The 27,717-nt window shown below is 34.5% G+C and overlaps 1 protein-coding gene across 1 annotated transcript in view; it reads right to left on the bottom strand.

The window, feature by feature from the left end:
- The window catches only part of SORCS3 (sortilin related VPS10 domain containing receptor 3), a 541,760-nt gene that overhangs the window by 264,567 nt on the left and 249,476 nt on the right, over positions 1–27,717 (bottom strand). The window contains exon 3 of the mRNA XM_081954063.1: positions 20,916–21,015. Coding sequence (XP_081810189.1) covers positions 20,916–21,015 — 100 coding nt within the window. The remainder of the gene's footprint in view (positions 1–20,915; positions 21,016–27,717) is intronic.

Genomic DNA, 27,717 nt, shown 5'->3' with positions numbered 1-27,717 from the left:
AATTTATGTTGATAAGAGATTGGAAGGTTTCTGTTGTTTTCTTAGCCAAACATCTAGGTTGCAAAACAAAATTTGGGCCAATGCAATCAAGCTGTTGAGAACTTGACTTCTTCATAAAATCCTTTCTCCAATGATGGAGTTCTTGAGAAAGTTTCTTAAGACTATGAGTAAAATATTGACTGCCCAAAATATTTCACCATAGACATGTGCAGGGATTGTTAATGAGTAGTGCAAATGGAGAAAAGAGTGAGAATATCATCAAAAATTAATCAGTTTGGAGAATTTTGTCCAGAATTAAATTGCTTTGAGCAGAGAAAACAGATATCCAATTTGAAGCCATTTTTCTCTGGTTTTCAGGGTCCCTTAATTTAAGCAGATTTACTTTGAATAGTAAATTGATCTCATTTTCTAACATTTTGAGGGAGACTACTTTTCTCAAAGCCTCCCTAGAAGAAAAAGAGAGAAAGCCTATTTGCAACACTGGAATGACGTTTCATGCAAGTTGATTTTAATCTTAAATCAGTAAAAGGAGGTTTTCTGTTAGCACTATTTGCCATTATCATAATACTCTGCTTTTAAGAAACATAAAATCCCATTAATTAGTAACAGGTAGAGTTATGTACCCTTTTTTTTTTTTAAAAAAAGAGATTTTACAATAGGCCATGTTCTTCTTTACAGGCTCAAATATGCAGTTCCTGGATGCCTTCCATCCCCTCACTGGCATTTGAAATTTAACAAGCAAATGCTTCTTATCCTGGCTGTGCCTTCTAATTAAAAGTGAAAAGTATAAGTTTTCATCTACTGAGGAAGAGAGAGATGGAAAAGGTAGCAAGGAATGGGATTACAAGTGTCCTCACAGTTCTTTTACATAGACAAATTTAACTGTTTTTCCTATATAGTCTTTTAAATTATATGTGCTGTGCTATGTTGGACATCAAGGGCTAGAAAAGGTGAAAGTCCATCTGAATTCTGTTGTTTAATACTAACTCTGTGATCATTTCTAAATGAGTGGAAATTCTGTTTGTTTATTACAGCTGAATTGTCTTCTATAGAACACAGAGCATACCGCACCTAAGCAGCTTTGGTCTTGAATACTCAGAAGAGAGGTAGCCATTGAATTGTAGGTATCTCACAGTGAAATCAATGGTTCAGGCATGGTTTCTGCATAACATTACATTTAAAGGTCTGAGAAGGAATTGCACTTCTCAGTATGTTTAGAAGACAGATTCAATAGTATATCTGTTACACAATGCATATAAAGTATATGTCCACCTGGTACAAATAATGAAAATGCAACATGTGATTCTGCACAGTATGGTACATAAATTTGTTCCATTGTAGATAACTCATATCAAAGACATTTGGTAGACCAAAGAAAGATATTTATGGGAATGAGGAAGTGTTAGTCTGGTAGTAAATTATATATTATGGTCGTAACATGCAAGCTGTTTCAAAGTAAAGCTGCCATTTTTCAATTGAGTGATAGGAAATTTTGTCCATGCTGTTCAAGTGTGTATTATTAATTATTATATGTATATAATTTACTACCCGACTAACACCCCCTTATTACCATGAATGTCAGTAGTGTCAAAAGAAAACAGATTTAGTTTAGTCACCATATGACATATTTAAATATAGCTTATTTTTATTGAATTCTAATATTGCATTGTTTCATGTTTATCTAGATTGCTTATCTTTTGCAAGCTGATCAGCATCTACTATTTCTGTTTCAAATTAGCCAATTAGAATAGAATTTTTTATTGGCCGAGTGTGATTGGACACAGAAGGAATTTGCCTGTAGTACATAAGCTCACATATAAACAACAAGTAATAGGTCATAAATCCTAGTTGCAATCACTGGATACTGTACATCCACAAAGTTTCCATGCTTCCAGTGCTCTATGAACTAATGAATAATGGTTCTCCATTCCATCACATTAATGGGTCGTCCACATACAATTCATTAATTTACCACCAATAACCTTGGAAGGAATACCATTGGAAAAAATTGAAAGGATCATGTACCTTGTTTCTAATTGACATGAAAGCTGGAACGTGATCACTGAAGTAAAAACAAGGATAGAGAAAGCTCGAACAGCATTCTTCAAAATGAAAAAGGTCTTCTGCAATCACAACATAAGCCTAAGTTTGAAAATCAGGCTTGTCAGATGCTACATCTTTTCTAAGGAGTTGAGAGATGGTCTCTGACAGAAAGCCACTTGAAGAGACTAGAAGGATTTGAAATATGGATTTACAGGCAGCTGTTACGTATAAGTTGAGTTGGCCAGATGTTCATTCTGAGTTCGGCATTTTTGTCTACCTATTGAGTCCTTACCAAGGACCTGGAATAGGCAAATCTGGATGTTTGATGGTGTTACAGATATCGTCGCAGGATGGAAGCAGTTCCAAGTAAAGCCACCTTCTGCAATTGACTGATGGCAAATTTGTCTATGGTGTTCAAGTGGTGTTCCAGTTGTTTTGGGACTGCACCCCATCTATTACTATAGATACTACACTTGCTTTGCCATAGTCGTTCTAGATCTATTTGTAGGTCTTTGTATTATTATTATTATTATAATAAAACTTTTATTCATTAAACATGAAACTCAGTCAACTGAGCATTTAAAAATGTATCACAAATATTATTAACCACCGCTGATGGTTGATACAGGTTGCTGCCAGCATCCTAAGTATCAACCTATTATTATTATTATTGTTGTTGTTGTTATTGTTATTTTTACTGTTGTTGTTATTGTTATTGTTATTGTTGTTGTTATTGTTATTGTTATTGTTGTTATTGTTGTTATTGTTGTTATTGTTGTTACTGTTATTACTGTTATTACTGTTGTTGTTGTTGTTGTTGTTGTTGTTATTATTATTATTATTATTATTATTATTATTATTATTATTATTCAATTGTATCACAGTGGCCAGTTGTTTCGCTGGATTTGGCATTGATTACTAGTCGGGCCCCACCCAGGGGCCTAGGACGTCGTAACGGATTTTTGTAATATACGTGCAGATCCAAGCAGTGCAGCTTTTTGCATTTGACTGATGGTGATTTTGTCAAGTTTTAACTGTTTTAAATGTAATTCCAGTGCTTTTGGAATAGCTTCCAGTGTGCCGATTACCACTGGAATTACTACTGCTGGTTTGTGCCATAATCGTTGAATTTCAATTTTTAGGTCCTGGTATTTCACGATTTTTTCATGTTCCTTCTCATCGACCCTGCTATCACCTGGTATTGCGATGTCTATGATTGTAACCTTATTTTTCTCAACCAGTGTGATGTCTGGTGTGTTATGAGCCAGTATTTTGTCCGTTTGTATATGAAAATCCCATAGGATCTTGACCATCTGATTTTCGGTGACTTTTTCAGGCTTATGTTCCCACCAGTTTGTTGTTGTTTTAATATTATAATTTTTGCACAAATTCCAGTGGACCATTTGTGCTACTGAATTGTGCCACAATTTATAATCAGTCTGCGTGATTTTTTTTACAGCAGCTGAGTATGTGGTGAACAGTTTCATCAACTTCTTTGCAGAGTCTGCATTTGGCATCATCAGAGGATTTTTCGATTTTGGCCTTAATGGCATTTGTTCGGATAGCTTGTTCTTGCGCAGCCAGGATTAGTGACTCTGTTTCTTTCTTTAATGTACCTGTTGTTAACCATAACCAAGTTTTTTCACTGTCCACTTTATCTTTTATTTTTTCCAGAAATTGACCATGCAATGCTTTGTTCTGCCAACTTTCCATTCTACATCTTTTCTGTATTCTTCTTTCGTCTGTTGGGCCTTGAGTAGATTTTTGTTCTTTACTTCGATTAATAGATGTTCTTGACTTTCTTTTAAATAATCAGCCAGTGCATGTTTTTCTTCTTCAACTATTTGCTTCACTTGTAATAATCCTCTGCCACCTGATTTTCGGGGCAGGTATAGTCTATCAGTGTCACCGCATGGATGTAAACTGTAGTGCATTGTCATTAGTTTCCTGTTTTTTCGGTTCAAAATGTCCAAATCAGCTTGTGTCCAGTTAACTATACCAGCTGTGTATCTTATAACTGGTATTGCCCAAGTATTATTATTATTATTATTATTATTATTATTATTATTATTATTATTATTATTATTATTATTATTATTATTATTGTTGTTGTTATTGTTGTTATTGTTGTTATTGTTGTTATTGTTGTTATTTACTTTATTCATTAGAAATGAAATTCAGCCAACTGTACATTTAAAAATGCATCACAAATACCGTTGACTGGTGCTAATGGTTGATACGGGTTGCTACCAGCGTCCTAGGCATCAACCTATTGTTGTTGTTGTTGTTATTATTGTTGTTGTTGTTATCCTATTTATAACACACCTTTTTTTCCTATTTTTCCCACAACAACCCTGTGACATGATTTCAGTTGAAAGACAATGCCTGGCACAAGGTTACCCAGATGGCTTTTATAGTTAATGCAAAATCTAAACTCACAATTTCTTGCTTCCTCATCTAGAACCTTAATCACTAAACCAAACTGTCTCTTACATCAAATTGGATACCAGAACTTCAATGATATATCAAGCATGACTTAGCAAGGGAAGAGTCCACTCCCCATTTCTCATAAATTCAGTTCTACATGCAGAAACATTATACACATAGCTCTTCTCATCATGTGTTGACAACAGAGATGTTCAACATATGATTAGAAGAGCTATGGCCATACTTCATTTTTTGTATCCATTTGACTTCTACCTGCATTCAAGCAAATGCTCAAATTGGACTAACCGATGCATATCTGAAAATATGCTATCAAATAGCCATTTTATTTCATTATGAATAATTTTTAAAATCTCATTTTATGTCTTTATAGCTCATAGTTGATATAGCTCTTTTCTTACTGGAATGTCTTATGTGTAGATATACTGGCATTCATATCCACGGATTTAATCCCAAAAACTTCATTTTTTCTGTTTCTGAATATCTTAAAGAAATCAAATAATTCAGTAAAAATGCAGATCTTCCTGGTACAGTGATTCTAGGAAATGAAGTGCAGAAGGCATAGCAGTTGCTCAGATACAAATCATACAATTGGACTCATAAGTGGATTCTATCATTTGCAATAAGCAAAAATGCAAAATGACACATCCATTTAAGAGATTTAAGGCTTTTGTAAAATAAAAAAATCCAACTATTTCATGCCCAAGGGAACAGAATTCAAGCAGAACAAAGATGGATGCAACTCACCATTAATAATTTCTTTTCATCCTGAATACATTCCAAAGAATATAATACTCAATATTTTCTGTCTGGTAAAGGAGAAGACAAACCACATTCTTCAAATGTTCCTATATTTACACATATTTAGGGCTTGAAACATGAAAAAGACAGATTTTCTTCTCTTTATATTAATTGTAGCCTTCAGGGCAATATCAAATAACAGAAGCACTTTTTACCCTCTGGGATAACTCTCTACCCATTCTATTATTTTTTCTCCCTAAAAAAATCAGAATCTGCTGACTCATTATTATTGATTGATTAGGTTACTAACTGCAAAGGACTATTCCCTTCCTCATTAATGCAAAACTATCCCATTTTTCATACTTCACAAATTAATATATTTCTATTACTGAAACAGAAGAAGAAAAGGTAAATGTCTGAAAAAAGAAAGAGAGTGAACTATTGCCTATTTTTTGGAGTGGAAAAGATGAAGGGAGGGAGGAAGAGGGGAGAGAGAGGAAGAGAGAGAAAATGAGAGAGGGAGAGAGAGAAAAGGAAAGGGAAAGAGAGGGAGATCTGGCTATTTGAGTCTCTTTGTCCCCATTGTAGGTCAGGCAATAAAATCTACTTTACACTTTTAAAATTACATTTATAAATCTCTATCCAAATATATAGCTAGATTGCCCTATCTTTCTGGGAGAGGACCCAGGTTTGTTCTACTCTGCCTACATAAAACTTACATTGTGCAACTTCCTTATTCTTTTACAAGTGTCATATCCAACTGTCTTTAGCATACAGAACATTATAATCAAATAAGGAAGCCATTCCAGGCATAAAGCCTCAATAACATGCTGAATCCTCACTTGTAAACAAGTAGCTGTTAATGAAGATAATTGTTAGTGGCTGTAGCTGTCACATTGTCTGCTCTGCCTAGTAACAATTAGGACCAGTCAAGAACACCAAAGAAAACCTTTCTTTGAGTTCAAGTTAATTTTTTGTATATTAGGAATACTTCTTTCAGGGATAATGTTCAGGCTATATCTTTACTTTTAAATGTGGAACCTCTGCATAATTACTTCAAAACTCATATTCTGAATTTCTGCCTTTGACTTTGGTTTCCATAATTTTTACTATTCATATTATCAGTAAGAATCCTGTTTTACATATTGGTCATATTTTCATAATATTTTCATCATATTTGCAGGATCATTTTTGTCTTATTATCTCAGCCACTCCAGGTTTCTCTACTACATCTTATCAAACAAAATCAAGGATGTTTTTTTTTATTTCTTGAGCTTTTTTTGTACTTGGAATTCAGTAGTATTCTCTACTCGCTTAATAGTTCATTGTTTTCGTCTCAAAGCCAGGTCTACAATTTGCTGCATTATTTCATCCTAATGTATTTCAAGTCATTCATCTGCACTTGAATTAACCATTTGGGGAATTTATACGGCTGTACACAGCCTCTAGCTTCAGAAGAGTAGGATCTCCTCCAGTGGAAGTGGAGATTCTTCATTGTGCTACCGGTAGTTGAGAATAATGATAAATACGATCAAACACATATGGAGAGCAGCAGATTAGATTACTCTTTAGCAATTTTTTGTCTGAAGTACTAACAGGTTGATCTCAAAAGTATCAGAGCAGTGTGACATTTAACACTGCATACAACTCTTTAAGGCAGATTTTTCCCCTCTATAATGACATCTATTATTTCAGAACAATATCTTCAGGTCATTTGCCAATAATAATACTGTAACACTTCAAAAACCATCAATGGGGCCAGGGTCAGAAGTGAGATGGCCACATTTCTCTTTCTTTCTGACACATGCTTTCTCCATCTCCCACCTTTTTATCTGTTGCTATTGTCTTCCTATCAATCTTCTCTTTTTTCCCATACAGATGGCTATCAATGAATGTAAAGATAATTATTGACAGTAGTCAATAATTAACTCCAGTAGACTGGATAAATAACTCCAGTAGACTGGAGACTAAAACATATGAAGAACGGTTGCAGGAACTGGGTATGTTTAGCTTAAGAGAAAGAAGGACTAGGGGAGACATGATAGCAGTGTTCCAATATCTCTGGGGCTGCCACAAAGAAGAGGGAGTCAAACTATTCTCCAAGGCCTCCTAGGGTAGAACAAGAAGCAATGGTGGAAACTAATCAAGGAGAGAAGCAACTTAGAACTGAGGGGAAATTTCCTGACAGTTAGAACAATTAATCAACGGAACAGCTTGCCTCCAGAAGTTGTGAATGCCCCAACACTGGAAGTCTTTAAGAAGATGTTGGATAGCCATTTGTCTGAAACGGTATAGGGTTTCCTGCCTAGGCAGGGGGTTGGACTAGAAGACCTCCAAGGTCCCTTCCAACTCTACTATTGTATTGTATTGTATTGCATTGTATTATAGTCTGAATTGGTTTTTCAGAGTGTTTTTGAAATTCGGACTCAGGTTAAATTAGCTTGAGTACTTCATGTAATCTTCAGGCCACAAGTTTCTTTAAGCCTTGTTCACACTAAAGAAATATGTTGAAAACAGTTATAAATATGTCACAACGACATTGGAAATATAAAGTGAATTGACCTTTGATGTTCATCATAATTAAAAATGGATATTCTTATTCACTAGCTCACATTAAGAAATCGAGTTATAAATTTGAATGCAGAAGAAAGGTATCACCAAATTAATTGCTTCTGATAAAAATCCAGAACTGGCGGTCATATCAGGCAGGATGAGACAACTCTCCAAATTGTTAGACAAAAACTGACTAGGAGTTCCATAGAATTATAATCTGTGGCCCTGTAGGCCATCATGTTGAGAATCCTTAGTACGTGCCTGGATTAGGTAGAGAAATAAATTAACCTAGTATATGACAGTTTCTGTAACATATAAATAAAGCCAGAACTGTATTGATATGCCATATCTTTCATGTGACATGTATCCCCGCTTCTTCAATCCATTTTCATCTTGTGCAGTGCTCGTTAGAAATCAATTACCTGTTCTTTTCTGTCAAACAGTATTCATTGCAGTATCCTGATGTCTACCATCTCTCACTTTTCCACGTATATCTAGCGAAACCTGGATCTCAGGTTATATTACATGTGATTTAAAACCATATGGAGAAACCTGATAAGAAACCTGGCTGACAGAAAAAGTATTGTGTTATAATACCCATTAGGACAAAATATAGTCTTGAATTTAAGACTAGGGCTTGTCCTTCAAACATCACAAGTCAATTCAATGAACAAACATTTTGCAAGTTGATTTAATTTGAGGGCAGATGATAAAATTATCTCCATTGTTGCAATAAGCACATGGATTGTCCTTAAATGCTTCAGTCACCAAAATAAAAAACAAAATGATTCTCTCCCTACTATTATCAAGTATTAGTGAAATTAGTTTTATATTGATGGAGAATGTGCATATGAAAATTCCCACAATAATGGTAGTTTGTTGTGGTAGAAAAATTTATTCCAGTGGGAACATAAATATGAACACACACAGACACAGATTGGAAAAATATAGGTCACTGTGTAGCACATGCCACTCAAAATAATTTCAATGTCATAAGTATCAAAAGATTTTAGAGAACCTTTTGGTAATTTGTCATGTTTTTAACATTTTTTTCAGTTCTATCCAATTATGGAGAGATTACTCAATTCCAACCCCTCACATATTTCATTTCCTTGCAAGAAATTTGAATCATCAGAGAATACACAACCATACTTACAATATACCAAAATCTTTAAAATTGTCTCATTACTTGTTTATTAATTACTGAATAATGATTAATAATCATTGAATTATCGACATTTGTCCTTACTGTTCCTGTACACATTTTTCTGATTCTCTTCGCATTTTAGCCGTAAATAGAAAGAAAGATTTTTTTTAAAAAAAAAAAAAGTTCTGGTTTTTTTTTTTTTTTTAAGAAAAAGAAAGACCAAAGAATAATTATGGAAATTTGAAAATTACATGCTGAGATACACAATAGATGTTTTAGGTGTACAATAAACAAACATGAAAATGACCTTAAGAAGAATATGGAGCCTTAATAACAATTGTCCCTATTATTAAGCAATCATACACATGGTCATTATATCAGTGATACTATGGAGACAAGAATGTGGAGATATACAAATAAATCCTCTGAATAAACAGAAAATAGCTTGGTGATACCAATCCCAGACACCAAAGCCTAACTCTGCAATGTCGGCAAAATCATCTTCCATGCTTTAATCCTACAGTTCTTTTCTAAATCTTCAGCACTAGGATAGGGTTATTGTATTTCAGCTAGAAACATTCAGACAACCACTAATTGGTAGCAGAGAGATAAACAGAATGTTGTCATGGAATGATTGCCTTTTTTTTCCAGATTAAATATAGTAGCCATAATCCAGGACCAAATTGATGAGAGTACAACTACCTAAATGTTGAACAGAGAGAGTGAAGTATTAATAGATCGAAAGCTTCTTGAAAGTAGTATCTATTTGAAGACAAACTGTTCCTCTTGAGCAGACTGCTGCTTTCAATACACTATAATCCAGTGTAAGTAGTAAAGCTATGCTTGCATGGAGACCAAAAGCTTCTGAAATAAAAGTATTTATCTGCACTTATTCAAATGTGGAACAATGTTAAACCATCTTGTGTGATTAATAAGTTAGGCCTTGTAGCAAAATGTTGATTATACTTACTATTTAATTCTTTGAATCTTGCAATAGATACTACAGTTCTTTGCTTTGGACTGGACTTTAATCATACTGTTGCATATTTGTTCTGCTTAAATGCTTCATGTCTAACTATGCTTCTTGTACTGATACAAGAAAAGAACAGATACATAAAAATGCTCATGCATTCATATACGTCCTATAAATTTACACTAATGCATAATAGGGCTACATACCAAATTAGTATGCTCAATATGGCAATGATTTTTTAAACCAAGAGAATTGTCCCTTGAATGTTCCCATTTATTGCATTTTTATTGTTACTAAAATTACAAAGCAGTCCAGTGGAAAGTAGTTTCAGTGACCTTGAATAAAGGAGCAGCACAAAATTAATTAGCAACTACTATAAATTGGTAAATGTAAATTATGTTTTTCATACCAGCCAGTAAGAGATTATATGTCAAATGATGTCTGACTACGATGTCAACATAATGCAAACAACCAGGTAGCTAAAGGAAGTTTTCATGATTATGACAATGTTCTTATCAAATCGGTCATGGTTTAGTAGTTGAACAACTTGCTTTTCTCCATAAATTTAATAACTGCAATCTAATAAAAGACTCTAAATTTCACATGATTGTACATTTTATCTTTTTTGAATAAAAATCTTTATCTTTTGAGTTGAGAAAATGCTCGTTACTTCGGTTCTCTATGCTGCATTTTTTCTGAAGAAACTTATTTCTTAATCTTCTTTAACAAATTAATACATTTTAGTTCTTTGCTGTTGTTCCATCAGATTGTGAAGTTTCCAGCAGAAGTAAGATATCCTGGTTAGGTACCCTTGCCTCTAGCAAGAGAAATGGCCCTGTGAGACTAATGGGCACTGCATAAGATTGAAGAGGATTCAATTCAACTGGAAGCTCAGGTAATATAGCCTTCCATTAGTCTGAGTTGAATAGTTAGCAGTTCCACAGTAAATGTATTTTGTTGAGCCTTAGGAAAAAGATTAGAAATAAAAGACAGGAGAAAAACAGTTCTATTATACCTTCCCTTTGGCTCTAATGCAGACTGCACTAGGGTGATTGTCTGTTCCCTCTATTATTATAAACACATTGTCTTCCAGCTTGGAAAAATGTATGTCAGTGTGTAGCACACGCCAGTCAAAATAATGTCAATGTAATATAATAAGGATGGAACGATTTTAGAGAAACCTTTCACCTGTTCAAGATTTCTAGGCTACGCTAGATTTCTTCTTCATCTGTTGCACCAGGTTTGAGATGCAGTTAACAGATAACTTAAGAAATGATAAATGACCAACTTAGTGCTAGTAAGTGAGCCCAGAAAATTGCAGCTTCATAATATAATTGCTTAACTGGATTGCATAAAGAAGAAGGCTCAGCAGCAGTATTTAAGGAAATTTCATCATAAGGGAAAGACAGAATTGTCCAGATTCAGAGACAGAAGAGCATTTAATAGAAATGAAATTTTCATTTGTGACATTTCTGTTATTTGTCCATAGTTCTATATAGACTGTAGAACACTAATGCTCCCAGTTCTATTCCAATATGTCAGTGTGTAGCCTCATATACTCTTTGTTAACTCCAAACATGGGTGGAGAAACAAATATAAGACCTAGTTATTTGATGGTAAATGTATCTCCAGTTGTTTTCACTTGTCCAGTGAGATTATGCTTTGATATCACTTCAATTAATGTAATTTATCAGGGTTTAGGAAGCATATCTTCTCTATGGTAGCCCATCCTTTAGAGAAACAAGAATCCCAAGAGATTCATACAGCTTCTGTCTTGAGGGTGTTTAGAAAGTCATTGAAAACTTGGCTGCTCTCCCAGGGCCCAGGACAGGGTAATGGTTGAATCCCAACAGAAAGTTCTGTTTGTTAGAAAGAATTTGCCTCTCAGAGAATATAATCTGTTTCGTTATATTTTTATTGTTTGTACCATTTTTAGTTAAGCTCTCAAGGTCATTTGGATTAATTGTATTAAAAAAATAAATGAATTAATAAATACATAAATAATATTTATTTACATTCAAGTTTCAGACAGCTTCTTTATTACACAGTATCATTTTGTGCTACTGATGTGGTCTAATCATTAACTTTTAACATCAACATTAGCATTCTAAACTTCTGTCCCCATATATTTCTCGTATACCCATTTTAATACCTATTTTTCTACTCAGAGCAAGAGAAGCACCTGTTGTCCTCATCAAATGTGTTACTCTCAAAGTTACCCCCAAACGCACACAATACATTTTTCCTGAATGTGATGTGAATTTTCACAAATCTAAACAGGCCCATCATTTTAACTACTTGTCAAAAATCTTCCAATTCCTTATCTTAATTAACAAAAAATGATATTTGGGTATCATGGGAAAAAAATGTGCAAAGTCATGCTTTGTTTCCCACAACAGAGAAAATAAGAGGTACAACCTCCTCTTATTTGCTTGGAGGAACTGAAGAGTTATATTTATTTCCCAACAAAGAAACATACCACAGTCAGGACAGCTATTACCAGAATGGTTATTCATAGTCTAGAGAAAGCCAGTTTATTATGGATGCCTTTCCTTCCAAAATTTGTTGCAGATCCCTAAGTCTCAACCCACCCTCTAGTTTAGACCAAACTACAATAACTCACACAGAGTAAAATTATACCAGATGCTGCCTTGCTTGGTTTCTCAAGTAAATCAACAGTTAGCAGTATGCTTGTAAAATGAAAAACATGTCTCAGAATATACTTTCCTGATTAGAGTCCCATAGCAGAAAATTTCAGATTTACAGACTCTCCAGCTTCGTGTTATAAATGGAAATTATAATTCTGCAAGAAACTGCTGATCATGTAGCAGTCTGAACACATTAAAAAGCATCAGGTTATTTAGAACTCTGCTAGCCTGGCAATAATCAAGCATACACTTTCTGGCATTACAAAACAGCCATAACATAACATAGGGAAAAGTCAGATTTAAAATATAAAACTTTCAGTTCTAAGTCGGATTTCCTTAGATGCACCTTTTTGCCACATGGTTATGACACCTATGTACCAAAGAGGTTCACAGTTAAATAGGCTGTAAAGCATCTATTGAAATAATAGCCCAGGGGTATCAAACTCAATTTTATTGAGGGCTGCATCACAGTTGTATTTGACCTCAGGGGACCAAGTGGGCATGGCCAGAGTGGGCATCAGTGGTGGGTTGCCAATTTTTTTACTACCAGTTCTGGTGTGCTCCCACACATGCGTGACGGGTGGGTGGGCGGAGCCTCTCACCTTTACTACCAGTTCACCCAATCCAGGATGAACCGGGAACAACCCTCCTCTGGTGGGCATGGATGAGGAGGGCATGGCCGGTTCAACACCCTGCAGCCCTCTGCCAGGAAAAACGGAGCTTGGGAGGGCTGCACATGGTCCTTCTGAGCTCCGTTTTCCCTGGCAGAGGGCTGCAAGAGGCCGTTGCAGTCAAAAACGAATCCCACACACAGCCCTCTTGAGCTTCATTTTCGCTGGCAGATGCACCGGGCACTAGTGCTTTGCTGTTTCCAGGGTGGCTTTGTGGGCCAGATCTAAGCACCCCACAGGCCAGATCCGGCCCGTGGGTCTTGAGTTTGACACCCCTGTAATAGCCTGTTTCAAATTTCCCATAACTCTCTTCTTGTGCATTTATGTATGTATTTATTTCCAATATTTTAACATTATTAGACTGCCAAAAAGACTCCTGGTGATAAGTGTTTCCCTGCCAAATGATTAGTCATTTTAGATTAGTGGTTCCTCGCTTAAATGGGAAAACACTGGATCAGTAACTTCAGCTACTATTTTGGGGAGAATTCATCACAATGAAACATAATGTGTTTTGGATTTGTCTGCCAATGTAGTTTGTAAGAATTTAATTCACGCAATATGATAACATGCAAAACATATTAATTTAGCATCCATATTAGATTAACTCAGATAATTGTTAGTGGGCAAGACTAATTAATGATTAAGTTCCCTTTCCTATCTGGAACTTCGGTATAAGTTGCTATGATTCAGGAAAGAGATAAATAGAAGAATGTGTGGTCTACAAACATGAAGGAAGAAACATCCAAAATCATTGTTCAGCTTTTATGGAACATCTAGCTCAGTATTTCCCACTTTCCTCCATAATTAAGAAATTGAATTAGCAAAAACAGTCATTCACCTGATCTGGATTTGAACTCTTTTATAGATGTCACATAGTGTTTAAGCAGTAAATCAGACCAGTTTCTTAGAAAAAGAGGCTTGAAAAGAATACATAAATGGAATCTTGATTTTTAAAGAATAGTAAGAGCAAATAAGTTTTGTTGGTTTAGAAGGAAAGAAGAGAGCTAAACTTCTCATACTGAACTTCCTATACATTTTGTTATAATTGAGCTGTAGAGGCATTGCTTTTGACCCAGGTTCATGGCATTTATCAAACTGGCATTCCAATACTTTCATAATTCTTATTTAACAGCTGAACAGAGGCATTGGGGAACTCAGAGAGCCCGATAGGCAATTCCCACTGTAGTTCTGCAGGATACCTAAGACATAATTATCCTTCTGTCTAATAAATCAATTAAGAAAGAACATGTGTAATACTTTTGTTTTTACTAACTACTATTTCCTTACTTCTCCATTGAGAATCATGACCGAGCAACCTTTCCTCAGAGGCAGAAACCAGGATTATTAAGATGTGATAACAAACTAATGTCCTGCATTAAGAAATTAATCTAATCAGACCAGTCAAAAGGTCCATGAACAAACAATGAAATAAAGCCTCAATATCAGAAGGCTTTGTGCATGCACCAAACATTCAGTCCAGTACTTTCAGTACTGAATACAGGAGGAGAAAGAGACTTAGATTTAGTTCTCAAATTCTATCCAGGAAGGTGCTTTGAACACTATTGTACCTGATTATATAATCTGTACATGCTAAACACATAATCGTAGTTCATTCTGGGTTTCATACGCAGATCTGAATAGGGAAATAGCATGATTTCATTGTTGAGATGTCTCCCTTGTTCCAAATACTTTTTTTATCATGTAAATTGATGTATTTGTTTCATGAGTTTGTATGCTATTGAGTTCACCCAATATCTGAGCTTGCATACATTATTGTCATAAATAGAAAATACAACATATTGCAAAACACAGTTTAGCACCAGAAACTACATTTCCATAAACTCTCAAATGCTCACAACTCTTTGCCCATAAGGTCTGCTGAAAAAGTCAACTTTTGTTTACTTCTCTAACAATGCAGCACATTAGCCCATCTCACAAAAATCAACTCTGGGCAGTGTGCAATATCTAATAAAAAGAATCTACAAATCTTGAGCAAAGAAAAAAAATAAGACTAGACATCTCAGCAATGGAGCCATTTAAGCATATAGTATCGGGGAACCTTAGGCCTGATAACATAACCAGATTTTGAGGGATTTCCAAAATATAAAAAGGAATTAAGCTAATCTTACGTGGAGGGTGAAAAGAAATAATGTTCCAAAAGGTGAGTGTCTTGGCAGAGAAGGCACATTTGTTCAGATCTACCCTATATAGGTTCCTAGCTGATTTTGCCTGCAGTATGCTTTCTCTGCCAGCTCTAAAGGGTCAGGCTGATATAAGAGCCCCTCAGTTAGCCCAGTCTAATGCCAGGAAGGACTTTAAAGCCTAAAAAAACAACACCTTGAATTGGACACAGAAGCAAACTGGCAACCAATGCAGCATGTAGAACAGATGTGCTGTTCCAGGAGCACATCTAACTACCCCATCAGTGCATTCTGTGCCAGCTGAAACATCTGGGTAATATTCAAGGGCAGACCCATATAGACGCATTACAATAGTCCAATTTGGAGGTGAGTAGGGCATGACTGAATGTAAGCAGGGCTTGCTCATTGTATTTATAGCTATTAGAGAATGTTAAAGTACTTAAAATTCTAACTACTGACCTCAATAATTTCACATTAAGCGTGCAAGTTTAATAAATTATTGCAATTGTACAAAAACCTAAGTTAGTAATGAATATAAATGACAAAATTACTTTATGAACATATTTGACCCCTGTAAATGAGTGATAGTCTTCAGGAATTCTGATTTAGGGGCAGAAGAGAGGGGGTAGAACTGCCAAGGCTGAAAGCTTTGCACTGGGAAATAATATTGCAGTGCTGAGAACGAATAACAATAGTTGGATAGTTTATTTGGGAAATAGCCAATTATGTTCTATTTCTTTTGCACTATAATACTTTTAGAAGATATGAATTCAGCTGTATTTTTCAGTGCAAGGAAGCATTGGCCTAATTGCTTCCACAAGTGGAAAATGTTGTTCTTTCTCTGCCCAGTTAACAGCAAAAAAGAAAAAAAATGAAATGAAATGAAGAGAATAATAGTTGTGGTAATGTTACCACCTCTCTAGTCAAATGAAAATTGATGAGATGAAGGAGAAATCCATAGTCTTTGTATAAAAGACTATCCTAAGATGATGAGACTTTAACTTTCCTGATCTTTAATTTTGGACATATATTTTGTCTTCAATTTATTTATGAAATGCAAGTAATTAAGTAAAGGGAAAAAAAACCTATAGCACAATTCAATAGTTACTGTCTGATCCTTGGCAGAGGGTTAGTCTATTTTTAGCCCTCACTTTATTGTATTTCCTACATTAAATGCTGCAAGGCACATTTACGATTGAAGTATATTTTGACCATTATTCACATAATATATTAATTCTAGTCTAATTTTTTTAAAGGTATTATTACTATTGTTTGAGGTCAGATACTGGCATTAATCTGTATTTCACAAATCATTTTTAAACTATTTAAGCTATTGCAAGAGAAATCTGGATTGCATAGAATGATAAAATAACAATATATTCAATGAAATCATGTCTTCATTTCATCACTTGATCTAGATCCATTCACTGATTCTGAAGTTCCTGAAATACTATTAATATTGGAATACATTTTGGGTGATTTTAAGTATAAAGTTTTTTTTTTTTACAAATAGTTGAAGATTAACATTAAGCCGCATATTTGCATCTGCAAAACCCTGAGATAAGATTAGTTCAGAAATGTTTTTTTTTATGTTTATACATAAAGAAAATGTTTTTATTAAAAATAGCTATAAATTTCCTTATGTTGAAAGTATTACAGATGTAATGGTATATTTACACATATATACAGTATGTATTTCATTATACTGCCTTGGTTTAGTTTAATATTTATATTTTTCTCAGTATGGTTTTACAAATATCAATATAATTTAAATAACTAAATGTAATTTTGAATTATATAGAAAAGTTGAACTTCTCCCTATGTAGAAATGTATGGATTTATCAAGTAGGAAGGACAGCAAATGCAATTATTCTAACAATGACAATTTCCAAATGTAGATATGGGTTCCTTTTTTAATTATGCATTAGCTGGCTATCTGTACAACTAAAAGATGTTTACTGAACTATTATTTCACATGCTCAAAGGTAATTGATATACTTAAAATTATTTATAATTTGGGAAGGGGCATTTCGGGTCCCCCTCTTTTTTGTATACATTAAAGCAACTTAAAAAAATAAAAGCTTAAAGACATCTTTCGAAAAGAAGCATGATTTGCTTTGTTGCCAAGCTGCCCTTATTATACTTTTTTCCCCTAGAAATAAATATGAATCTGGTTTTCTTTAATTGTCATCTTAGGCATTCATATAACTAATGAAGCTGTCAAGGATAGTCCAACCTACTTTGCAGTCAGATCCTCAGCAAAGAAACTAACTCGACCATTACCATCCTTGAGCAAACTACAGCAATACCCTCTAATTATTTAACAATCATAAATACTTACAATACCACCACATGTAACTTTTGTTTTTAATCAAAATAGGATAAAATGTACAAATTACATATCCCAAAGGCAAGACAAGTTTCAAAAATCCAGGTGCTGGGATTTCACGTTATATTCTTTAATAACCTAAATTAGAATGCATGTGACTTTAAATTTTATCCAGAAATAGAGTAAAAGATATAGAAAGCAAGACAATTATACTGTAAATATTGTAGTTGAAATATATTCATTCTCAAAGAAAAAAAAACATATTTTCAGTTTATACTCTTTTGATGATAGCAATTGCTTGCTAAAATCATTCCTGCAAGTGCTTCAAGGGATTAGTTTAATTAGTAAATTAATCAGTTACTATTATGATTGATACTTTATATGGAACATTATAAAATTAAACTCATGAAGGCAACTCAAAGAGAAGATGAATCTGAAAAATAATTGACTTTAATCCTTGGAATATTTACTTTTCTAATCTTTGTTTTTTATAAAGACAATTATGAATAACTAATATTGTGAATCAAATCTAAAAAATGAAACTCAACCATTCATGTAAGCAAATCCAATTATCTGAAAATACAAAGGGACAAAATTGAAACCCTCAATTCTTATTTGTCTCCACTTTTTTTTCTCTGCTTATTCAGCTTCAGTTCAATGAAGACAAATATATAGTTTCACATATATTCTGAAACCTTACTAGACTGTTTGGTTATTTTGAGATAGACATGCTTCTCTGTCTTCACCTTCACCATGATTCTTGCACTGACACAGGTAGATCCAATTGACTATCATCCCAAAAACAGGCTTTCAAAACTGTGATTTGTTCAACTCCATTTTAATGAACAGCATAGAAGAAGAAGAAAGCTTTGGGAGAATTATACTCTTATCTCCAAAGCTAGAATGCCTAATCATTCATATGATATTAGAAAAACTCATGTATTCCTATATGAGTTGTTAAAAGAAAAGAAGCAGCAATTTTTAAAAGCTCCATGTTTTTTCTAAGGTGCTCCTAAATTTAAACTTTTTAAATGTTAGAAATCAACACAAACTGAGTTGTGTTTGTTTTTTAGCAAATAAATATTTTAAAAAATCCTTTCATTTTTTGTACCACTATGTATAAGGCAGGGATGGATTTCTGTCGGCATTACTGCCGGTTTGGTGCGTGTGCGATTTTGTGTGCAGTAGCCTATAAATAGGTCTGCACCTGCGCAGAACATTTTAAAAGGTCAAAAAAAGATGTTGCAGCGACTGGAGAACCTGTTTAGGGGGGTGGCGAGCGTGCCGTCCCTATCAGTTCGGAGACCCAGTCGCCATTTCCACTACGCGTTCCACTGAACAGGTGCAAACTGGTAGGAACCCACTATCTTCAGTTCGTTGATGGATTGATAATTGCCTTGTAGACTTCCCGGTGATATAGGCTATAACATGTAAACATCAAATTTTCAAATGTGTAAGAGCAATCTGGATAAAAACAATACTGTACTTTGTAGTTTATAACATTTAGCTCTTTTGTTTATAATTAAATGGATATTTTTCACTTCTATGCTTTTCTTCATTAACTGAATCAATGAAATTAGGCCATTTTTAATCAGATGTAAACCTTTTTTTTTCATAGTCTCTTGAATACACACTACATTTATTTTTCTTCAATTAATTTCATAAATTAATTTAATCTGTTTACCATTTACTTCTGGTGTAACTCAAGTTGTAATCTTCTTTTTGCCATAATTCATCAACAGACAGGCATATAGATATTGACTTTTCTGCCATTTGTAGCTTTGGCACAACAATTTTAGAGAAGGCTAGATTACCAATATGAATTGAACCTATATCAATAAGCTGCATTTTATTCTAAGAAGGACAATACTAGTCAATTTGTGGCAATTCAAGCCTGTATGCCTCTAGCTACAATAAATACTGAGTTTTACCCAAGCATGCTGACCCGTTTCTATTCAAGATAGGACCTCAAATTGAGAGAATATTTTGCAACATAGCAATAGCACTTAGATTTATATACTTCACAGTGCTTTAAAAGACTCTCTGAGTGGTTACAGATCATACATTCTTTTTCCATTCTTGGTTTTCTCACTAAAAACTCCTTCAGTTAAGATGAGTATTATTGACTTCCAGGGAAGAAATGGCAAACTGAAATGGCTCCATGAAAAGCAGAATCAACAACTAACTGTAGTGGAATGAAGATCCAGCAAATAGCTCTTCTGGACAAGAAGATGACTTTACTTATTGTATTTTAATAAAAGGTGATATGCGAAAAGGTGATATGTGATAAAGATTGGAAGTAACTTCTTTATATATTTATTTCAATTTCCTTCACTGAATTCTTTTTTTTTCTTTTCTATTTCTCATTCTATTTTTCCTTTTGTTTCTTTTCTACATCTATCATTTCTAATTTATTTTAGTTCTTTTCAATTTGCATTAGTTTTTACTGTTTTAATTATAATTCTTAATAAAGTTACTATTAAAAAGACAAGTATTATTAAAACATATATAACTACATTAACATCTAATTATATGCTCATAAGGTTATTTTGAATTAGAAGTTCAGAATTAATTGCTAAACTAACTTCATAGCCTAAAACTAAGCAGCATATTGGCATAATGAAGCTAATTTTAGCATTTCTATAAAGCATTTGGAATAAATGAACTATGCTGGGAAGTTGCATGAGGAATAAAGTTTTTAGCATTGAGAAAGGATAATTTAGAAAGTAGAAGACCTGCCATAATTAAAACAACAAGAAGAAGCATAAAATCTTCTAAAAGAAAAGTAACAGTGAGGGAGGCATAAAGAAAATCTGGGGATCATATTGCAATCTGGGAACTATGAAGATTAATAACAAAAGATTCTTCTAATACATTAGAAAAAGGAAACTAGTATGGAAGTCATTGTTCCCTTGGATAAAGATTCAAACTACTTTCTAGATTTGTATGCAATCTTATACCAATTCTGTGTGTGTTTACATGTTTACATGAAGAAACCTCTAGGGAGGTTTGGGGGCTCATTCCCAGATATAAGAACTGAAATTTAGAGATTAAATGGTATATTAACTATAGAAAATAGTATGCTAACTACAGAAAGTTATATTTTTAACAAAAAATATTCAACTTAAACTTTATACTCTTGATTTAGATTTAGAACTGTCAAATATGTGAATGAAACTTTTTTATTTTTCACTTTGTTACTTGTTGAGAAATAGCTTCCTTACCTTTCTCTTATTAGTAGGACTGACGTAAAGGTAACTCAGCACAGTCTTTAGTCCCACCTTGTCATTTAGCTTTTCATATGTTGTACCATAATCTGTGGACCTGAAATGAAAATAATGCATTTAGTGATTTCAGAAAAGAAGTAAAGCGTAAAGAAAAGGGATGAATAGAATACAGTAGAGGGGGGAAAAGAAAGAGAAAAACAAAACGTAAAAAGTAAAAAGAAGTAGCTTCCAAACTCTTTAAGGGAACACGAATGATAAATTTATTTGAAACTCCTATAAAGAAGGTTGGAAGCTACTCATTTTTATATTTTACTCTTTCTAATCATGAAACCCATAAAACACCAATTCCTTTATTCTAGTTTCAGTAAAAAGTCAAAATCAGTTTTATTTCGAATATTCCTTGAATCAGTCTCTTATTCCATGCAACTATTATAAATGACAAATGATCAACAATTGATTCCTTATATGTGGTACCTACAGTAGTTGAATTTAGCTTCTGAAGCAATAGGTTAAATTAGATAAATTAGATAATTCATGAGAACATTTATGCTTACTGGGCTCCCTTACAGGAAGAAAGAATGATTTTTACTAATTCCCACTTTACTTTGCAGCCATTATCCAAAACTATTTTAAAGGAGCTACGATTTAAAAAGAGAAAAAAAATGGACACTATCCTTCCATTTCTTCAGTGATGGCCTTTACAGGTTTCTAATCCCTTCTATAAATCAGTGAATTCATACACACAGATCAGAACACAATCTGTAACAATAGAATACTAATCAGATGACTAGAAAACAAGGTTAAAACAAGGTTATTTTTCTTTCTCTAAACTGAGGTTCTCCAAAGAATAAACTTTCTATACAAAGAGCTTGTAGGTTTTTTCCTGTCAGAGAAATGAAAGATTGGCCATCTAAATCTGATCAGAGTATATTCAGGCCATTGTGTATCCATTCCATAAATGTTTATAGGATTGTGATAAACATATTAAAGTTATTAACTAGGCTTAAAATTCTGGGGTTTATATCAGATAGAGAAATGTTATCAAACATCTCTGGGAACCAATTATTGCTACCATGTCTTTGTATATTGTATCAAATTCTGCCAAATTTCATTTATTTTATGGTTCCTGTTTTTTTTTTAAAGTAGTAAATAGCTATGATATTCCATATCCATGAAAATTATTATACATACTGTATATAAAGGGCCCCACACAAACTACCTGAGAAGAAAAGCAATATAGGTAGTCCTTATTTAATGATTGTTCACAGTTACGACGATGATCAGAAAGTAACTTTGCAACCAATTCTTGCATTTATGACCTTTACAGGTCTGTAAAGCACATAAACATTGAAGTAAGATTGTACACCCAATTAAGATTCACTCAGAAACTGTCTCACTTAATGACCAAGTTGCTGGTCTCAATTGTGTTGCTAAATGATGACTGTCTATAATTTCTCCCCTTGAAAAATCTGAGGATGTAAAAGGTGATCTGGAGAACAAAGTTGCTTGTTTGAGCAGCTGAAAATTCCCAGTCCTAGCTAAAAGAACTTTCTCCTCTATGCCTTCTGGGTTTTTTTCTTACTATTGATCTCGTTTTCTGATTTCAAGGAAAAGATAGCTTTACTTTATCTTCTAAAAGAAAACTGGCAACTTTTATCATTATCCACAGAATATGGAGACAGGATCTTCCTCAATGTTTTCTCATTCAATATGGCAAAAGTCACTGCAAAAAAAAATAGTTCCCCGGAATTTCAATTCCAAAACATTCATATTGCAGACACAAGTATTGCAAGGATAAAAAAAGGCTGATTAACATATTACATGATAATTTATGACTGTGTTAGTTGACCTCATACGGTTCATTTATTCTGTAATTAATATAAACATTAATGTACTATGTTTTTAATTTTTATAAAAGCATCAAGCATTTGTATCTTATACAAATCTACACTCATGTCATTCTACACAATTACAATCCAATATTTATTCCTATTTAGATGTAGTAAAAGTAGAAAATTATACATTGGTGTTTGAGATCTAATTTTCTAAATAATACTGCAATAAGGATTCTTGTAGAAAAATGCTTGCTATAGTATAGATAAAGAGTTAAATCCTTTGTACTATTGAATGACTGGCAAAAATTAGATTTCTTTCCAACCTTGTAGTATTTGATTTTAATTATAGAAGCAGAAAATATCCATTTTCATTCTCTTGCTCTAAGTTTCAAACTGTAGTCTATAATTGAAAAGAACATGAGCATTTAAAATAACCACTGACCTTCCAGAGTACAATCAATATGCAAAATAATTTCTGTCTCAAAAGGAGCCACTAGAGCACAGGAAAGTAACACACGAGCAGTGATACATTTTGATCACCACAAGTACAATAACAGCATAAACCTCTCAGTTCCTACAGGAAAATATGCATTATTGTCCAGTGGATAACAAATATGAATTTGAATTAATTTTATATTTTACATTATGGAAATGTGACCTATAGATGCAAAAATCTTTCCTGACTTGTGTGTAATTGATATCCCAGTTCCTTATTCCATGTGTTTTTATACCTTTGAACATTTAATTTAACGTACTCTAAAATTCATTTATTAAGTATTCTATAGGGATTTTTTATTGCATTAAAAACTGTTAAATGAGCTAGTTTGGTCTACTGTTTAGGGCACCAGGCTAGAAAGTGGGACACTGTAAATTCAAGAAAGTGAGAGACTGTGAGCAATTCTTTCTTTCTTCTACTTGTGCTGGTGACATAAGGGAAGAGATACCTGTATATTATAGCACAGCTGTACATACACATCACAACCAGGGTTAGGCATGGTTATTTCACACAACCAACCCCATAAGCATTCCCCAGGTTTCACTCTATGGATAGTGCAGTGCTTAGAGTCAGTTATAATGATCTCTCCAAAAATGCTGAGCAGACACAGCTAAAGCAACAGAAAAAAGGCAAGCCTAAGCCTCTTCTTCACCTAAGGCATTGGGAGGGGGGGGGGGGGGGCAGCACCAGCAAGGTGAACTAATGAATTCTGAACAATGTACAGCAACCATTGAAAGCAACCATGTCTCTCCAGACTCCAAGTATGTGGAAGTCAACTTGGTTTTAATGGGTTCAAGGCACAGTGAAAGCAACTTGACTTCAATGGATGCAAGGCATGATGATGGCAACTTGACTTCAATTTGTGCAACAACCACAACACAATCAGTTCAAGGCAACGAGTCATGAATATTAATGGATGGATAGATTACAAACCAGTCTCTGGGTTCCAAGGATCAAAGTAAATAGGTGTTGACTGGTATGCCTCATTAGGTAGGGCAAGGCTGCCTCCTTGTAAGTAATGCTGTTGACCTCCATTGCACCTCCCTCGGCACAACCTGGGATCAGGCATGGGTGGTCACTTCTCTTTTGCATTGCGCAGCTGCTTCCAGCGTTCAGCTGCTACCTCTTGGATCCCTCAAAGTTCCTCACACAGCTTCACCTTGACCATTCTGATTCTGCGACAGAGCCTTTTGTGTCCTCCAGGTCCCCAGACCCAGCAATTTCCTCATCATCCAAGCAAGCGGGAGCCATCACAACATCTCCAAAGGGGATCCTATCTCTACTTATTGCTTTTTGTAAGGTAGAATTCTGATAATGTAGGCTCTCGTGAAATTTTTCACAGTAAACAAAGGCTGGAAGTTATAGACAATCATGAGGTGAATGTACCTATTGACTTAAATCTTCAATACAACTGGGAAAGTGAAGAGATCCATTCCTCCTTGTATGTCAGACTGATCACACAAAATAATTAACTGAAAATGAAATAATGCCTAAAGAAAGTGGGGTATATTATTATACCACAGTTCTGTTATTTTCAATTCTTTCTTATAGTCTCTGATTACTCCATATTCCCTTCAGTTTCTTTCTGTAGTACAGCAAACAGAGAACAGTAATTCATAATATTCACTGCATAAAAAAACAAAATGAGATATGTAACAGTAAAGCTACATACTCTTTGGAAATGTATTACAAGAGCAATTGTGAGATCAATAGGACACTACTGCTACATCCTATAATATTATATCTTAAGCCAATTGTGATGACTGGCTTTTAATTTTTAAAAGGGCCAAGTCAAGCTGAAAAACTGCAGATTAACAGCATTGGCCAGAACCCAAATTCTATACTGTACTTATCTATCTTGGTACCAGGAACAGGTTTATTGCTGACAAGTAATATCCTTTTGAAAAAACAGCTTGGAATTAGAGTTTCCTAATGTATAAAGTTGAATACTGGTAATGTGGGACTAATTAAACAAATACTAGTGAGAAATCCAATAGCTATAGATTCATAGGGTCATCCAGTTCTAAGTAAATCAATATATAAAGGTTTTGCAATGGCATGAGCACTAATACTATTCTTCAAGCTAAGCTACCAGTAAGAGTTTAAGCATGGAAGCAATCAGATTCATACAGTTAAAATAAGAGACTTTAGAAATTCATTTGACAGATTTGTTGGATAGATGTAACATACAGCTAGTCGTCAAATTATGACCACAACCAAGCCCAACATTTCTGTTGCTAAGTGAGACAGTTGTTAAATGAGGGTTGCCTCATTTCATGTCTCTTCTTGCCACAGTTGTTAAATGAATCATTCCAATTGTTAAGTTAGTAATGCAGTTTTTAAGTGCATCTGGCTTCCTCATTGACTTTGCTTGTAAGAAGATAACAAGAGGTGATCACGTGACCCTGGGACATTGCAACAGTCATAAATGAGTTAGTTGCCAAGCATCTGAATTATGATCACCTGACCATGAGGATTCCGCAATAGTCACAATTATGTAAAGTGGTCATCAGTCACTTCACTCAGTGCCACTGTAACTTTGAACAGTCACGAAACAAACTGTCATGATTTAAATTGATGACCAGTTTGTTTTGCCTTGCCTATAGATTGACAGTAAATTGAATAATGGAAAATTATTCCTCATACTGATTTAATTCCAAAATATCCCTTGGGAGTCAAAGTCCCTAGGAAAATCACATGTTCTGAACCTTTTCAAAGTGCTCTTTTTACAGCTTCCAATATAAAAGATTGAGAGCCATTTGGCCTAGTGATGGGATGGCGAACCTATGGCACACATGGCCTACGGAGCCATTTGTCAGGGCACTTTAGCCTTCTTTTGAGACCATTTTTGCCCTCCCCAGGCTCCAAAGGCTTTATAGGCCTGGGGAGGGCAAAATCTGACTCCCCCCCCGAGCCCCCCCCCGGAGGCTTCAGGTGCTTCAGGAGCTTTTTCGTAGGGATGAGAAATGACCCTACGAGCAAACTGGAAGTCACTTCCAGTTTGTCTATTAGGCCGTTTTTAGTCCCCGAAGGCTCCTGAGGGCTTAAACCGGACTTTTCAAACTTCCGGTTTGCCTGTAGGGCCATTTCTTTGCACTCTGAAGGCTTCAGGGAAGTTCCTGAAGCCTCTGGAGGGCCTCCGGGAGAGGCAGGGGAAGCTGTTTTCCTCCTCCCTTGGCTCTTATAAAGCCTCTGGACCCTGGGGAGGACAAAAAAAGCATGCAAAAAATGGGGGTTGTGCCTGTCATGCGTGCTGGCGGGTCGCACATTGCATTATGGGTGTGGCATGCCCATGCACGACCCCCCTGCGCTCCCCCTGCTTATGGCATGAGAGCCAAAAAAGGTCCGCCATCACTGGGACCAGTGGGTAAGCATCAGGATAAAACCCAGGAGATCATGAGTTCTAGTCTTGCCTTAGACATGAGCACTGATTGTTGACTTTAGGCCAGTCACTCTCTTACACCCCAAACCACCTCATAGAGTTGTTTTTGTGGGAAAAGTAGGAGGAAGAAATATTATAACTTATTTTTAAAAATAATTAAGGCAAGGTAAAAACAAATAAATAAAATAAGGACAATTATATCATTTTTTCCTTTTTTTCCTTTGAAAACAGGAAATCAGGAAATGAGAATGCGTAGAAAGCTGACTATTTTTTCTAACTTTTGGTGAATTTTTCTTCTTAATTTTTTATTTGAATTTGACTTATTTTTGTTGTCTATCTCATTGCTTTTTCTGATTATTGTTTAGCAAAGAAGAGTTACATTTTACAAATATATAAATATACATATTGAACAAATATACATGCATAAATTGGAATGGTTGAAGTAGGAATCAGCAGTTCCCTGATCAGAGACAGCTATTATAGATTCAAAGATCACTTGGCTTCAGAGTTATTCAATATCGTGCTTATCTGTTCATTCAAAAAGTTGGGAGGAGGAAGCCAGAAGTTTAAACTTCTGAAGGTAAAAAAAAACAAAAAAACCTTAGCTCTCACAACATCAATTGACTTTTATGCGTGGCTTTGTTTTTTGTCTGCAGTAAAAATTTGTTCGTTTGTAAAATAAACAATAAAATATAAATAATGAATGGCTATTTATATAGCCATCTTACCAGAAGTAACTTTGGGTGACACACAATAATCAAGATTGTAATTTAGTTAAGCTGTGTCTATGGGTCTTCCGACAAATCAAACCACAGAGCTAAACTAAATCATTTATTTTCTGGAATTCAAAGATTTACTGCCAAATCTAGGTTAGAAAAGCCTGTCAGTCTCCCATTTTGTTTACCTTTTGCCCTCATGAGGACAACGATGTTAAGTATCAATGGCCAGTCATGTGATGTCTGCCACAGAATCATAAAGTATATACCAGAGTTTATTAACTGTAGAGTCAGGAAATTATAAATATCTTACAGTTGTATAGTAAGATCAGTATTTATAAACATTTTCTGATTTTCTACTATGCTTTTT

This window comes from Natrix helvetica (assembly GCF_964273705.1).
Source record: "Natrix helvetica genome assembly, chromosome: 5".
NCBI classification, from domain to species: Eukaryota; Metazoa; Chordata; class Lepidosauria; order Squamata; family Natricidae; genus Natrix; species Natrix helvetica.
Note: the sequence above shows the minus strand (reverse complement) of the source record. Positions and strands in the feature narration are given on the sequence as shown.